Source organism: Protopterus annectens, chromosome 4.part0 (genome assembly GCF_019279795.1).
Source record: "Protopterus annectens isolate FY-2018-M chromosome 4.part0, PAN1.0, whole genome shotgun sequence".
Lineage (NCBI taxonomy): Eukaryota > Metazoa > Chordata > Ceratodontiformes > Protopteridae > Protopterus > Protopterus annectens.
In genome coordinates this window covers 1,421,179,467-1,421,194,506 of record NC_056733.1, presented here as the reverse complement: position 1 = coordinate 1,421,194,506, position 15,040 = coordinate 1,421,179,467, and the positions used below count along the sequence as shown (strand labels likewise).

General features: G+C 41.4%; 1 protein-coding gene across 1 annotated transcript in view; it reads right to left on the bottom strand.

Annotated features, from left to right (window-relative positions):
- Positions 1-485: 485 nt before the first annotated feature.
- LOC122799885 (cyclin-I-like) overlaps positions 486-15,040 on the bottom strand; it is a 468,895-nt gene continuing 454,340 nt past the window's right edge. The window contains exons 6-7 of the mRNA XM_044069255.1: positions 12,397-12,627; positions 486-3,381 (exon numbers count right to left, since the gene is read on the bottom strand). Of these exons, the coding sequence (XP_043925190.1) occupies positions 2,995-3,381; positions 12,397-12,627 (618 nt within the window). The 3' untranslated portion in view covers positions 486-2,994. The remainder of the gene's footprint in view (positions 3,382-12,396; positions 12,628-15,040) is intronic.

Here is a 15,040-nt window from a genome sequence, read left to right as displayed (position 1 = left end):
GTAATGTGTTGGCTCACTGGTAAGATCTCTGTTTCACATCTTCTGGGCTTAATATTCATTTCTGTTTTACAGACACTGTGCACGCACGTGCGTGTCCTGCCCCCCCCCCCCCCCTAAAAGCTGCTTGAGTGGCTATCCTACATTTGCGTATTTATCCTTGTAACTGAAAAGCATCCACAGAACAGTCTACTTATCCATTTAACAACTGTTAAATAAATAATAAAACCATACAAAGACACTCTCAGAGAAGATCATGGGTCAAGGAATGAAGATTTCCATTACAATCTTAGCCAAAGTCATATCAGAATCACTGAAACCACCAACTGGATGCCACTCAATGCAGAAAAGGCTCGAAAACTGTCCAGCTAACAATACTTGGTACTGCAGGCAATGTCCTTCTTGCCAAGTTTTCCACAATCCATTAGGCCCTCCCACAGCCTGAAAATATCAGTGAAAGAGAGAGAAGAAATGAGCAAATTTTCTACTAACCTTGCCAATCTTTTTAATATTAGATTTTTTTTGTCTGCACCGGGAAAGGGCAGTAGTGTTAAGCTGATGGTACAATCAAGAAGACTACGACATGGATACATCAACTTCACTTTTCAATACATGGAAAACTTTTTTCACTAGGAAGCATCAACACATGGAAGCAGACTGAAAAGTATAAAATTATCTGAAACAACCCACATGAACCAGCAAGCCACACAAATAAAAATCCTTGTTTTCTGGAGGGGGAAAGGTCTTCCATACCCACATGTGGGAAGGGAACAGGCTTTACCCCCCCCCAATACCCTTAAAAAATATACTCCAGCCACACAACAGAGAAAAAAGACGCACCTTGCAAGAGCAAATGCAATTTATATACAAAACTCATCTCAAAAGGTACTAACAAACATGGTCAGGGAAAAGGTGACATTTGGGAAACTGGACTGAGTAGATAAAGTCTGAAAAATGCATACTGACCACGTGTAAAGAAATCGCTCTGTAAAGCAGCAGTAGACAACTAAAGCAATAAAATCACCTGTAGGCATAAAAACAGACTGCAGCTCGACTGCTAGGAAAACTTCTGGTACCATGTGAATAAATGCATAATCAGACGAGAGAGAGCTTTCCCTATCAGAAATTACATGTTTCCTGACTGCAACAAATTCACATTCTAAAAAAAAAAAATGCACTGAAAGGCAGATGGCATGCATCACACACATATTTGGTCTTAAGTCATATGACTAAGTTAAAAATACATAGACAGTTATTCAAATATAGAAGTACAGTATAAAATGTAATTATGCATAAAGTTGAGGCATCTTAGGAAAATATGAAAAACCACAAATTCTCTGACCATACAATAGTAACACTGAAAGGGCCAAACAACATTTATTTTTCCTTATCTATCCACTCAGCTTACTGAAAGGTACCCCAAAATAAAGATTAACTGATTAATTTGGGGAAAATAGAAACATATTTTTTGTTATCCTTACAAAACTTTCCAGTTTCTAACCCAATGTTTAGGCACCGTCTCATGGAACTTTGTGCAGACTACAACATGAAAGTAATCATTCTTGGCAGTAGCAAATACACAAAAAGTGAAGTATAGTTCAGCAGAAATTTCAAACACCCCTAAAATACTTGATAATTCAGTGCCACTGCATAAGCATATATGTACCCACACATAAAAAAAATTGAATAAAAGGTAATATAAAAGTAGTGACCTGTTGCCATAATGAAGACAATAAGAAAAAAAACATTTCAGAACTTTGACAGGGTAGAGAGTAAAGATCAGGGAATGTTAGCACCAGATCCTTGGTATCACCAGTATTGCTTAAAATATCCTAAACTGACTGCTTACATAAAGGGAACATAAACCAGTTTTTGTAAAATTCTGATATGGTCACGTGCAAAGTAGAATGATCCTCAAATATATATCGTTCATACGAGAATAACCTATAATATTGTTTATTTTTCTTTTATTTTTGGGAACTTCATGATGCCACAGCAGTGAAGAAGTCTGCATACAAAACCAGCATTTAAAATTTCCAGAGGAGCTAACCTCCTGGAAAGTATTTTAGCACCACGAGTACTACTCACTGCCACATAACTAGGCTTCTCAAAGTACTCCATTAACAAAGTTTAGCCCTTTGCAAAGCATTTACTACACAATTAATCTCAGTTCGTGTAAGCAGATTCTCAGATCTCAACATATATGAAAAAGGTATTTCTCAATGAAATGACCATAAAAACAGGATACTGCTTTCAAAACTACAAAGTCTAAACCATGCAGCAGTTAAAAAAAAAGTGATAAACTGAAATAGTAGATGTCCCCTAAAACCTGCTGTGACAGTTAGGCTATAAAGCTAGGACCAAAGACTCAGGCCAGGGTCTTTCAGGTTCAAATTTCACAAGGCTAAAGAGTCACAATAGCTCAGTTCTGGGAAAGAAAAATGTACTGTAAAGTGCAAGAATAAAACTGAAGTGCAACAAACAAACAGTCTTGGGGAAAAAGTACTTTTGAGACAAGTATTATAAATAATAAAGTTTACATTCCCATTTAAAAACTAATGACTGAAAGGCTATATGAAATCTCAACCTGGGCACTGTGGCAACATTTCATGCATGGCACACCACTAAATTTTAAAGTGCTGACAGAAAGTAACTTGATTTCCACTGTCACAGCACAGCAATACAAGCAGCACAGCTGCTATGCAGAATCGGCATATGCTTCAGCTGAGGATGTCTTCCTTAAAATCCCAATAGAAATACACATCTAAAATACATTCGGGCATCACAAAACCAGGTGGAGTTTACATACTGTTAACACTTACACTTAAGAGTGTAACAACTAAAATGATTCTGTGTAACATTAAAAAGATTCAGTTCCACACTTACAAACTTTTTGTCATACCTTTACAAAAAAACAACTGTCAGTTTCATTATTTTGGTGGCGGCATACTGCTACAGACTTGATTTTGTTCCTTTTCTTGGCTACATGTGACTCTACTAATCAATATCTGCAGGTTGCAGTGGTGGGCAGGTAGAAGAATCTTCAGAACTTGCAACTTCACTGCATGAGCCAGACTCATTTAGTCTTCCTTGCTCTGGAAGCCCATCTTCATTGTAGAGGTACTGAAATCCATCATAGAATTCATCTGCTTCCATCATTTCTCCATACATCTCAACTGATGTCAGGCTGTCTCTTTGGAACAGGACAGCAGAACTAGCTGGAAAATGCTGCCTCCTGGAGAATTCATAGGCTGTTTCTCCCCCATGAAGACCAAGGATACGTTGATGGTTTGGGAGAAAAATATATACTGTATTGGCTTGTTCAAAAGCAGTCAGGTATTCATCTACTAACTCCTTACAGCGTATGAAGTCAGCACTCTTGATCTAAAATTAAACAAAAAAAAAAATAAAAATTAATTCTCAGATGAACTGTACAATATGGAACTTTATAACGGTCACATAATGCTTATGTCTACCGTGACATGGGTCACTAATGGAAAGTGGTAATTTAGATTTAAAAGCTGCCCTTTATACTTACCATACCAAAGGCAATTTTACCTCAAGTTCATAAAAAAAAAAAAAAAAGAAAAAACTGTTTGGGATACATTACTAAATCATGTTTTCTTTAAAAAAAGGTTGGAGAAATTAGCTATTCAGCATATAACAGGCATTTCAGAGAATTGATTTCTCAAGGGGAATTTTTTTTGTTTGTTTCTTGCTCCCACAAGGACCTTGGCCAGTGGCTCCACTACCGACACCAGACTCGCCCCATCTGTTCTGAAGGTATGGGAGTAAGGCCCAGGCTAGATGATAGCCTTGTAGCCCATTTGTTCCAGTCTGGCAAACCCAATAAGCTTTTCCATTCCTCTGAGAGAGTCATGTGATAGGGAGTGGGCCAGCTTGCTGGTCTAGGGAGGGGGTGATGGAAGACAACTTCTCTCTCTGGTGGCTGTTAGAAACTTCACCACAGAAGAATCCCGAGGAGATCTGCATCTCTGCCCATTACCCATGGTTTCTGTGGTGCTTGACAGCACAGTCTCTGCAAGCTTAAATTCCACTGGGCAATACCCACAGCTCACTCTTTTGGCGAGCCAAAGCCACCTCGCTCCAAGATGGGTGAGCGGACAGTGACCGCTTACTCTCATCCTCCCTAGCCAGCACCTACAGGCATCCCAACTGCTATATAAACTTGGGTATTCTAACGCACAGTCAAGACTTTATACCTCTACACTACAGAGCTGGCAAGGGGAATATTTTAATACAATTTACAGCCACTTTAATTCTCTGCTTATGAGTTGACAAAACAAATGTTCAATATATACAGTATTCCACTTTAAAAGCATGCACTTAGCAAAAGTCATGTGCATACTACAGTAAACGCTTAGTTAACCGGCACCCATAGTTTCTGGTTGCTTCAGAGTTACTATTAAAAATAGGCCTGACTACTACTGGACACTAACACTTGTTTGGTTTGACTTGTTCTTAGGTTGGGGAGAGAAGGAATTTATTCTCATCTTCCCTTTTAAGACTCAAACTCTAAAAACGTAAGGTATGTTTCTGCAGGGGGAAAACAAAATGCAACACATGAAAATTGTACTATACTTCAATATTTTTTTGCCGGTTGCTTGAGTTCCAGTTAAGTGAGAGTTTACTGCACCCATACTATGAAAAACAAAACATATATAAAAAAAATGACTTAAAGGTGAAAATGCATCTCTTGCAAGAAATCCTATATTAACATTTTACCCACTACAGCACCGAGTGGCCTTTACTTTACTACTGCTTTTCTTGACACACAGACCAAAGACCTACTCTTTAATACTCAGGAAACACAGTGGACATGGCAGAATAAACTATATCCAGCACGATGGTAACTTTATGATTTTTTGACAAACTTACATTCTGCTGCAGCCAAATGCATCACCCTACTAGCAAGCCAAGTGCTTTATTACCTTTTGCTGAAAACAAGAATGGTAACACACTCATGCAATGGCTAGCACTGTAGTGTTGCCTTATAGCACTTGGTTCTCCAGTCTGATTCTGGTCTAGGATGCCTTCTGTGTGGAGTGTGTACATCATCTGTGCGTGTGTGTGTGTGTGTGTATGTGTGCGTGATTTTATCGGTGATCCTATTTCTTCCTAAATCTGCAAGCTGTGCCATAGGTGAACTGGTGATCCACACAAATTACCTTCAGGTGTGGATATAGTGTAAGAGTGACTCTCCTGTGATAGAATAGTACCCTAACCAGGACAAATGTTCATGTTTTGTGCTTATTAAGTGCTGGAAGAGACCCTCACTCCCCCAAAGCCCAGCACTGGATTAAGCAAATAATCAGAGAATGAATGACTTAAGGGATAATTGAGTGGAATTAGTCAAGCTATTTACAGTATTAAAAATAAAAATGATGCTACTAAAATTACTACTAAATCTACTTTTCCAGTTGCTAAATGTAAAAGGTTTTAAGGCACCAGGAAAAAAAAAAAAAAAAAAAAAGCCGTTGTTTTTGCAATGTAACAAGAGCCTATTCTAACACACGGACTAGCAGTATTTCACTACAATGAGTAACGGAATGAGATGCAACTGTCTAAGAGGATCTTGTGATTATTGGTTAACGTTAACGTCTGGATCCACACCTTCTTATTCGGCTACCTAAAACACTCTAAAAATGGATGCAGACTGCATCAGATGTACTAACCCTATGAAAAAAAAATATATAAGCCAATAAAATCTGACACTTGATGGATGTTGCTATGTAAGAACACCCTCACCCTAACCAAGCAGATCTTGAAAAGTTCCAACAGCACTCCCTGATGTGAGCTGTCTTCCTGTCTCCTAAGACAGTAGTTATATATACACATTTGGTAACTTGTACATTCAGAAGAACAAAATCCAAATATTTTGAGTTCTTGTATACTGAACAGAAAACAATCCACATATTCTGTGTTTCAGCCATAATGGCATCTGCACATATAGAGGTAACCAGCCTCTGGAATAATTTAATGTTGCTTTTCTTTTTTTCTTATAAGGTAAGAGCATTTTTTGTTTTGCAACCATAACCTCAGAACACTTGTCTGGTCTCATGAGTTACCCAGAGTAACACACAGCATGTAGGCAGAAACTACAGAAATCAACTGCAGAAAGTACAGTTGTGTACCTACCATAAATGTAGATGTTAGAGTGTATTCACTGTTGCAGTCATTACACTTGGGTTATCCTGCTGGCAGGCTACCCGCAGTCGGCCTGAATTCCAAAGTCCTGGTCCAGTGTCGGTTGCTGTCGCCTCTTCCCTGACGTCAGTGCGCCAGGGGTATAAAAGATGCAGCCGATGCCATTTTCTTCAGTTTTTCTTGCCCCAGATATCAGGTGCCCCCAAAAGGGTAGGCTAAAAATTCTCCTCATAAAAAAGCGTGCACTAACATAAACATTACCTTCATCTACAAGCAAATACACCACATAGGTTGTATAGAATAGAGAAGTACAGATAAGTCCCAGCAATGAAAGGGGGATGGAGGGAGGGTAACCTGGACTGCAACAGTGAATACACTCTAACATCTACATTTATGGTAGGTACACAACTGTACTAAGGTGTTTCACTGTTGCAGTCATTAAACTTGGGTTGAATCCCAAAGCTGAGGTTGGGTGGCTGGGCCTAGATAGAATTAGGAGTGGCTATGAGGCCCTGCAGAACTGCAGTGGTGAAGCCTGCTCTGGATTTAGAGTAAAGAGGTAAGTGGTAGTGCTTTGTAAAAGTGTGCAGTGAAGTCCAAGTTGCAGCTTCCAAAATGTCCTTGGTTGGTACTCCTCTGAGGAAGGCTGCTGAAGTGGCTGCTGCTCTGGTTGAATGTGGCCTAATGCCCTTAGGCACTGATTTGCCATGTTGTGAATAGCAGAAACAAATGCAGTGGCCTCTCCATTTTGAAATAGTCTGCTTTGAAATAGCTTTTCCTTGCGATCCTGCAGCATATGCCACTAAGTGCTGCTCAGTCTTTCTGAAGGCTTTAGTTTTGTCCAAGCAGAAGCGTAGCTGTCTGTGTATGTCCAAAGAATGCAAAAGTCTTTGCCCCTTATTCTGTGGGTTTGGATAAAAGGTAGGCAAATGAATGGTTTGGTTAAGAGCCACATTGGACACTACCTTAGGCATAAATGTTGGGTTTGTCCTTAGAGAAACCCTGTCCGGATGGAAAATAATAAAAGGTTCCACAGCCATTAGTGCCTGTAACTCTGAGACTCTTCTTGCTGAGGAGCAGAGCTGTTTTCCATGATAAGTATTTTATGGCAGCTGTATTGGCTGGCTCAAAAGGAGGCAGTGTGAGTTTTTCCAAGATAAAGTTGAGGTCCCATGCAGGTGTTGAAGCTCTCCTTGGAGGTCTTATGTTTTTGGCCCCTCTGAGGTACTGCCTTAGCAGTGGATGTGAAAAAATAGGTGGATCCGTATTGTAATGAGCTGAAATGGCAGAGGAATGGATCTTAACTGATGAGAAGGATAGGCCTTTGGTCCAGCATCTCAGTTAGGTATTGTAAAATCTGAGGAATATTTGGTACAAGCGTGTCCATTCCTTGTGCCTGGTTCCAAGCACAGAATCTCTTCCATTTTTCTGTACAAGATTTTTTGGTGCAGGGCCTCCTGGCCTCCAAAATAACATCCATAACTGCTTTAGAGAGAGGTGAGTTCTGAATGGTTACATCATCAGCCATGCAGCCAGATTTAGGGTTCTGAGTTGGCTGTGCAGGATCTGATTTTTTGTTGGGTCAGCAAATGAGGAATTTGGGGTAATGTCCAGGCTGGGCCTTGAGACAAGCTCTTTAGGATTGGGTACCGGTGCTGGCGTGGCCAGTCTGGGGCAATCAGTATCATTTTTGGCTTCTCTTGTCTGACCTTTAGGAGTACCTTGGGGAGGAGAGGCAGTGGAGGAAAGGCATATACTGTAAGGGCTTTCCAGCTGAATGATAGGGCATCCACTTTCCATGCTTGTTTTGATAAGTCCTTGTGCAGAATCTCTATAGTTGGCAGCTGTGCGGGGAGGCAAATAGATCTATGTCTGGGCATCCCCATTTCCTTGTTATCATGCTGAAGATTTGTGGATCTAGTTTCCACTTGTGAGGATCCTTGAGATTTCTGCTTAGTTCGTCTGCCACAGTATTTGCTTTTCCTGGCAGGAATTGTGCTTGCAGGTGTACTTGATAAGTCAATGCTGTGTTCCACAAAGTCATGGCTTGTCTGCAGAGGGGGCAGGAAGGTGTGCCTCCCTGCTTGTTTATGTACCACATGACTGTAGTATTGTCCGTCTTTACCAGCAGTTGTCCTGGATGAAGTAGATCCTTGAAGGCTGTCAGGGCATTCTGAACAGCTAGCATCTCTTTTTGATTGATATGAAGATGCATTTGGCTTGCTGGCCATGCTCCCTGAATACATTTTCCTGCCACGTGGGCCCCCCAGGCATAATCTGATGCATCTGTTGTTAGTGTCTGCCTGGCTGTGGGTAGAGTGAATGGCTGTCCCTTGTTGTGGTGACAGGCCTGTGCCCACCATCGAAACTCCTGTTGCAGGCAGGGAATGAGGGTAATTAATGTTTCCAGGCTGTGGCAATGTTGAGTCCAAACACTTTTTAGATACCATTGTAGTTTCCTCATATGCAGTCTTGCATGTGGAATTAGTAGAATGCAGGATGCCATGAAGCCCAAAGCCTGCAGAATTTTTCTTGCAGATAACTGGGTCTTTGTTGCCAAAATTTCAAAGTAAGAAGTCAGTTGCCTTTGTTTGTCTGGCATGAGATAAGCCATCTAGGCAGTTGTATTTAAGCTTGCACCCAGGAGTAATATCTCTTGAGAGGGTACTAGTTTTGATTTCTTTTCGTTTACCGTGTACCCTAGGCAAATTAGTAATCTTTTTACAAACGCCAGATGCCTCAGTCGAATGTCTTTGTTCTCTGCTTGAATAAGGCAATCGTCCAAGTAAGGGTATATATGAATTCCCCTTTGTCTGCAGAAAGCAATTACTGGTGCCAGGCATTTTGTGAAGACCCTGGGCGCAGTAGATAAGCCAAAGGGCAGTGCAGAGAATTGGTAGTGCATTGATCCAGCTATGAATCCGAGATATTGTCTGCAAGATTGTCTGATTGGGACATGCATGTATGCCTCTTTTAGGTCCAAAGTTACAAGCCAAGCATTCTTGCCCAGCATGGGCAGAAGCTGCTGCAGAGTCAACATTCTGAATTTTGGAACGTCCAGAAAAGTGTTTAGAATAGACACGTCCAGTACTGGTCTCCAGGCTTTGTCCTTTCTGGGTACCAGGAATAGTCGAGTAAAATCCTTGTCCCTGCTCTTGCTGTGGTACTCACTGAATGGCCCTCATGTCCACGAGGGATGTAACTTGCTTTTGTGCCTCTGCCCATTGATTTTGTGGCAGGTGTGGCATACCTTTTGCCTTTGGCAAGGAGTGAAAGTGGAATCTGTAGCCCTGGGACACTATATCCAAGACCCATTTGTCCTGGGTGATTATATGCCAATTTTGTAAAAAAAAAGTGCTAGTTTTCCCCCAAGGGGGCTGCTAAAAGATAAGTGCTTGGTATTGGCAGAGGAAAGTCATTGGGACTGTTCTATATGGCTGTGATTTGTCTTCTCCGCTTTTGGAGGTAGAAGCACCACATTGTTTAGGCCTGTATGAGCCTTGCGGCTGGGATCTGCCTCTAGGGCATCTGTATCTGCCTCTTTGTGGCCTGACACTGGAAAGGACCAATTCTTTGATGGCCAGTTCCTGCTAAATCTTGGTGGTTGTACCTGTAAGAAATCCTTAACTGTCTGCATAGATTTTGCTTTATCCTCCATTTTCTTTAACACCTCTTCTGCCTTAACACCAAACAAAGTATCATGCTGTAAAGGAGCATCCAATAATTTTGCTTTAACATGATCAGGCAGATTTTGTTCCTTTAACCAAGCACGCCGCCTTCTAATGACAGTACCAGTAACAGCGGCCCTGCAAGAGGCCTCCAGTGAATCAAAACCACATTGCAAAGTATGCTTTCCCACTTGTTCGGCTGCATGCAATAAATTCTGCATTTCCTTGTTATCTGGACATTCAGAATTTGTCAACATTTTCTGTTTTAGCAGTGACATTAAATATTGCTGATATTTAAGCATATAAAACTGACAATTTAAAGCCCTTACAGCCAAATTTAAAGCCCTTACAGCCAAGGTAGCAGAAGTGTAAACTCCCCCCCCCCCCCAGCTGTCCAGTGCCCTAGAATCCCTATCAGAGGGGACAGGGTTTTTTGCAGTGGAAGCCTTGACCCCTTTGGGACCCTGAGATATAGTTTCTGGGTCAGCAGCAGGGTTTTTATATAGAAATTTGTGGGAATCTGGAACCCTGTAGTATCTGTCTGGCTTAACCGGTGCAGGGGATAAAGAGTCAGGAGACAGGCTGGACTCTGAAAATACATCTACTATGTCTAGAACAGGTGGAATAGCAAGAGGTCTGTGCTGAGGTAGTAAAAGAAAGTCTCTGAGTCTTTTCTTAGATTCTGAATAATCTTGGCTCTCCCAGTGAAAGTGCTCCCTCATGGTGTGAAGGGTTTCCCCAAAAGAATAATCCTCAGGAGGAGAGGCTGAAGGAATAGACTCTTAAGCATCAGAATCCTCATAGGGAGGAAGGGAGTATCCCTGCTCAGAAGAGGAGTCAGAGGAAATGGAAACCTGATCTGAAGATTCATATTGTCTCTTGCCTAGGCCTCTTACCAGGAGGGGGATGGGAACCCCTGATCAAAGTAATTAGGTCTTCGGCCATTTTAAGCATCTGTTTTTTAGGCATGGAAGTCTGTGCAAGAAAATGCTGTACTTGTTTCTTTGTCTTTATAGCTGCTTTAGTCTTTGCCTTTGAAGCTGAGGTTGGCTTAACATATAACTGTGTAGGTCTGAAAACACCCTCAGATGCCGATGCCTGCTCAGTGGCTCCAGACCCATCTGAGGGAATAGTTTCCGAGTGTCCAATACCTTGAGTATCCAGAGGCCTAGTTGGCTCCACATGGGAGTTGGAAACGGCCTGTGGCTCTGAGGTAGCAGGCGTCAGGGGCTGCAAAAGCGCCTCACTGAGAACCGGTGACTGGCCTAGCGGAGGCCTCATCGGTTTTGGACCTCGGATGCCTGTCCTTGCGCTTTTTATATACTCCGGTCGGCTGTTCCGACGGCATTATATAATTAAATCTTCGGCCAAAGTAATGAAAGGCAAAATCGTACCGACGCTTAATAGTGCGTTGGTTAAATCTAGCACAAAACCGACAGCTAGCAACATCGTGGTCAGGGCCTAGGCAAGGAATACAGTAAGAATGAAAATCCTTATGAGGTATTTGCTTCCCACAAGAAATACAATTGTTAACTTTTTCTGACATCGGTTTGGAGCAAGAAAAAAAAGTTTCCCCAACAGGGTACTTAGCTTTAATGAAAACTTTGGATCTGAAATTCGGTTTTGAAAATCTCAGGAGTCGGCAGACCAGCACGTACGAACTGCTTTTGCTTCGGGCACCACGCGGCAAGAAAGACTGAAGAAAATGGCGTCGGCTGCATCTTTTATACCCCTGGCGCACTAACGTCAGGGAAGAGGTGACAGCAACCAATGCCGGACCAGGACTTTGGAATTCAGGCCGACTGCAGGTAGCCTGCCAGCAGGATAACCCAAGTGTAATGACTGCAACAGTGAAACACGATGAACATCTATGGGGTTACATTTGCAGGAATCACAGCTCTATCCTTCTGTTATGCTGTGACCAGAGGAGATGGTTGTGCTGTAAAGTAGAGTAGATGTTTTCATCTCATAACACTAAAGTCAGAAGTTACTAACTTCTAGACAGTAAGTGGTTGATACAGAGGGCAAGAGAGAAAACAGAAGGTTACTGTGTCAGTGCCGTAATTTATTTTTATTAATAATCATATTTTAATAATAATATTTTGGAGGTGAGCAGTAGGTAGCCCGTGGTGTGGCTGTGCGACTACAGCAAATGTTTACTCTAAGAAAGGTGGCATAAAGGTACATAACACATATGATGTGCACATTGGTGAGGTGTAGTTACAGCAGACACCTCGCAGTTCACATTTCAGCTGATGCAAATGTAATCCCCTTTAGGAGGTTAATATTTAATATATATAAAAAAAAAACTATTAGCAAAGTATGCTAAAATTTGAATTCCAGGCTCACACTCCTGAAGTACTTCTTACTTGTGTCACACTCCTGCAAACATTTAAAGCACCTGTACATGAAACTATAATGTGATTATTTATCTTTGTATAGTAGATTTATAATTATGATCCATTCCTCCCATCTGTTAAGAGGGGGAAAAAAAGGTGTGAATAAAAATGTAATCTTGAAATATTTACAAATAGTTGTGTATTAAAAGGAGATTTGCTCCTACCTGTGCTTTCTTCAGCAGATCAGTAATAACAGGGAACCAATCAAGAGTCAGCTTCTCCAGTTCCAAAGTCATGATCACCAAAGCCAGTGTCGAGCCCCTGAACTGCAATAGCTGGTGGAAAGCCATACAGTGCTGCAGTTGTCTGGTCAAGAATGCAACGTGGCGCGAGGGATTCATCTGAGGCAACAAGTCCTGAAGATGGGGCCAGCTGGACAGTACCATGGCATGGAACTGAAACAATTCATAAAGAAACAAAAGGTCACTCCCCAGCTTTCTACTGCTTTTCAAACTAAGCCAAAGGAAGACGTGCTTGTGGCGTCCAGATCCCTGGAAGATGTCCCCACCATGTGACACGACAGCACTGCACCTACCAGCCAGTGATGCCTTTGAAAACATTAAGATTTTGATCTTTTCCATGTTGAATATAGTAATGTTTGTTATAACAAGAAAGTTGCTGGTTTTACTGTCAACCCTGGCCTGCTAAGAGGTCAGCTGACAGTACAAAAACTAATGGTCAAAGTCAGGGTGGCAACTTAAGGTTACACAGTGAACAATAACACAAAAGGAAGCTCACTTTTAAATCAGCCTTATCCCAGATTTCATTTACATATGCCCCCTAGTGATCTCTGACTTCCTGTAGCATTCTGTGCTTTATATATGGTAAGATATGGTATATTTTATTTTTATATGGAAGATCATGAGTGTTCAAATTATAAACCAGCATGAGTAAAATGTCTTAATACCCTTTTCTTATCTGCAGAAACAATATCTAGTCTGTATGTACAAGTTGGTTAATCTTGCCAAAACAATATTTTTGCAAACATTGTGAAGTCTGTACCTGCTAAGAATATGAAAGAATATGAAAGGTATTACTTAAATTTATATTGATTAGTTGTCAGTTACATGTACACAGTGAAGCTTGTGATTTTGTGCAATAATTGGTTTTCTGTCAACTGCAATAGATCTCGAGAAATATATACTGTAGAAATAAACACAGTTCTAAGAGGTCAGTAAATACAAGAAAAATAAGTCACAAGTAAAAATGTCTCCTTGCTAAATCCTCTATTTCAGGTTGTGCCTACAGTCAGATCTACTCCTACATACAGAAGATCCAATCAATAAGCTCTACAAAAAACAGATAACTGGAATGTTTCAGAGAATCCATCCCAGAAATGGTGTACAAATCAGCTCAATAGGTCAGGGCCTGATTAAAAGCCAGAAATTTACTTATACAAATGTTCTCATAGAGGGACACAGTTTCAGAACAGAACAGGATATGGTCTTCAGAAAAGCACAAAGTGGAGTACAGACCTCTGGCACACCATACAGTAGCCTGAAAGGTTAGGGTTTCCCATAGCTCAGGCAACCTACAAACTATAATCCCAGTTTGTGTTTACTGAAAGCTACCAAAAAGGATCGTTAGTGGTACCAGATTATGTCATGTGCTTCTGCTCAACATGGTTTCCAGATCAGGCACATTCAAAGATGAGCACAGAAAAGAATTTCAGCAAACCCATATAGAGTGAAACTGGAAATGTCAAACAGGAATGCTAGACTCTGCTGTAACTGTTAACAATGCAGTTGGTTTTCTTCTCCTCCCAGATTGACATACCTCCTCACCCCCCAAAAACATCAAATAAGTGTGAAACTGCCTGCTTGGTAAATGTTTTGATCTCTTAAACAAGAGCAAAGTATGCCAGGAAACTGAAATCATTAGGATGGCTAATATACCACAATTCTATCAAGTTATCTAGCCAAGTTTCTCAGTGGTCACCTAGTACCTAATTTTTTTTAACTACCTATGCGCTATTACCTCAGGTACCCAAAGAAAACTTAACACTATGGCTTTAGTAGTTACCATCCAGTAAACACACTCACCTTCAGGGACTGACCTATATTAAAACAAGACTCTGGCATGTAGTAACCTTTAGTGCACTACACTGATCCAGGTCACTGACCATTCACTATGTCTTAAGCCAATCATAGGTTCATAGGTAGGTACTTGGCTATCTGCCCGAAGGCATATATTAGCCCAGCCACGTTGTGCGGTATTCACTGCCCCTTTGGTTAGTTCCCTAGGCTCTTGATCTAGCAGCTAGTACCCTTGGCCCCTATCTAGTAGAGCTGTTGGTATGATCCCTGGTGTGAACTTTCTGTTACCCATCCACTCGTCAAGGTTCCTCTTGAAGAGTGATAGTGAGGGACTCTCTGTCTTATGTAGATCGGGACCTTGTTCCATAGCAAGAGAAGTCTTTGCGAAGGGAATCTATCCCTCCAGCATGTTCTATTCATTTTTGTGCTGAGGTTTATATCCCTAGAGCGTGTAGCTTGAGTGGATTTGGTTTTGCTAAGATGGAGCATGTTCAACAGTACTGGGTTGGACATGGCTCTGTATGTTAGACAGAGATCGCCTCTGAGAAGGCGGTATGCAACAGAGAAAAGCCTTAGTTGTTTCAATCGTGCTGCATAGGGCAACTGTTGTTGAGGCCAGTAATCCTCTTAGTGAGGTACCTCTGTGGTCTCTCCAGCTGCTGGAGATGCCTAGCCAGGTACATTCCAATTGGTGCATTGTACTCAATAATGGGTCTGATGAGGGAAGAGTAGAGGGGCACCACTACATCCTTAGATCTTGATGAGAACCCTT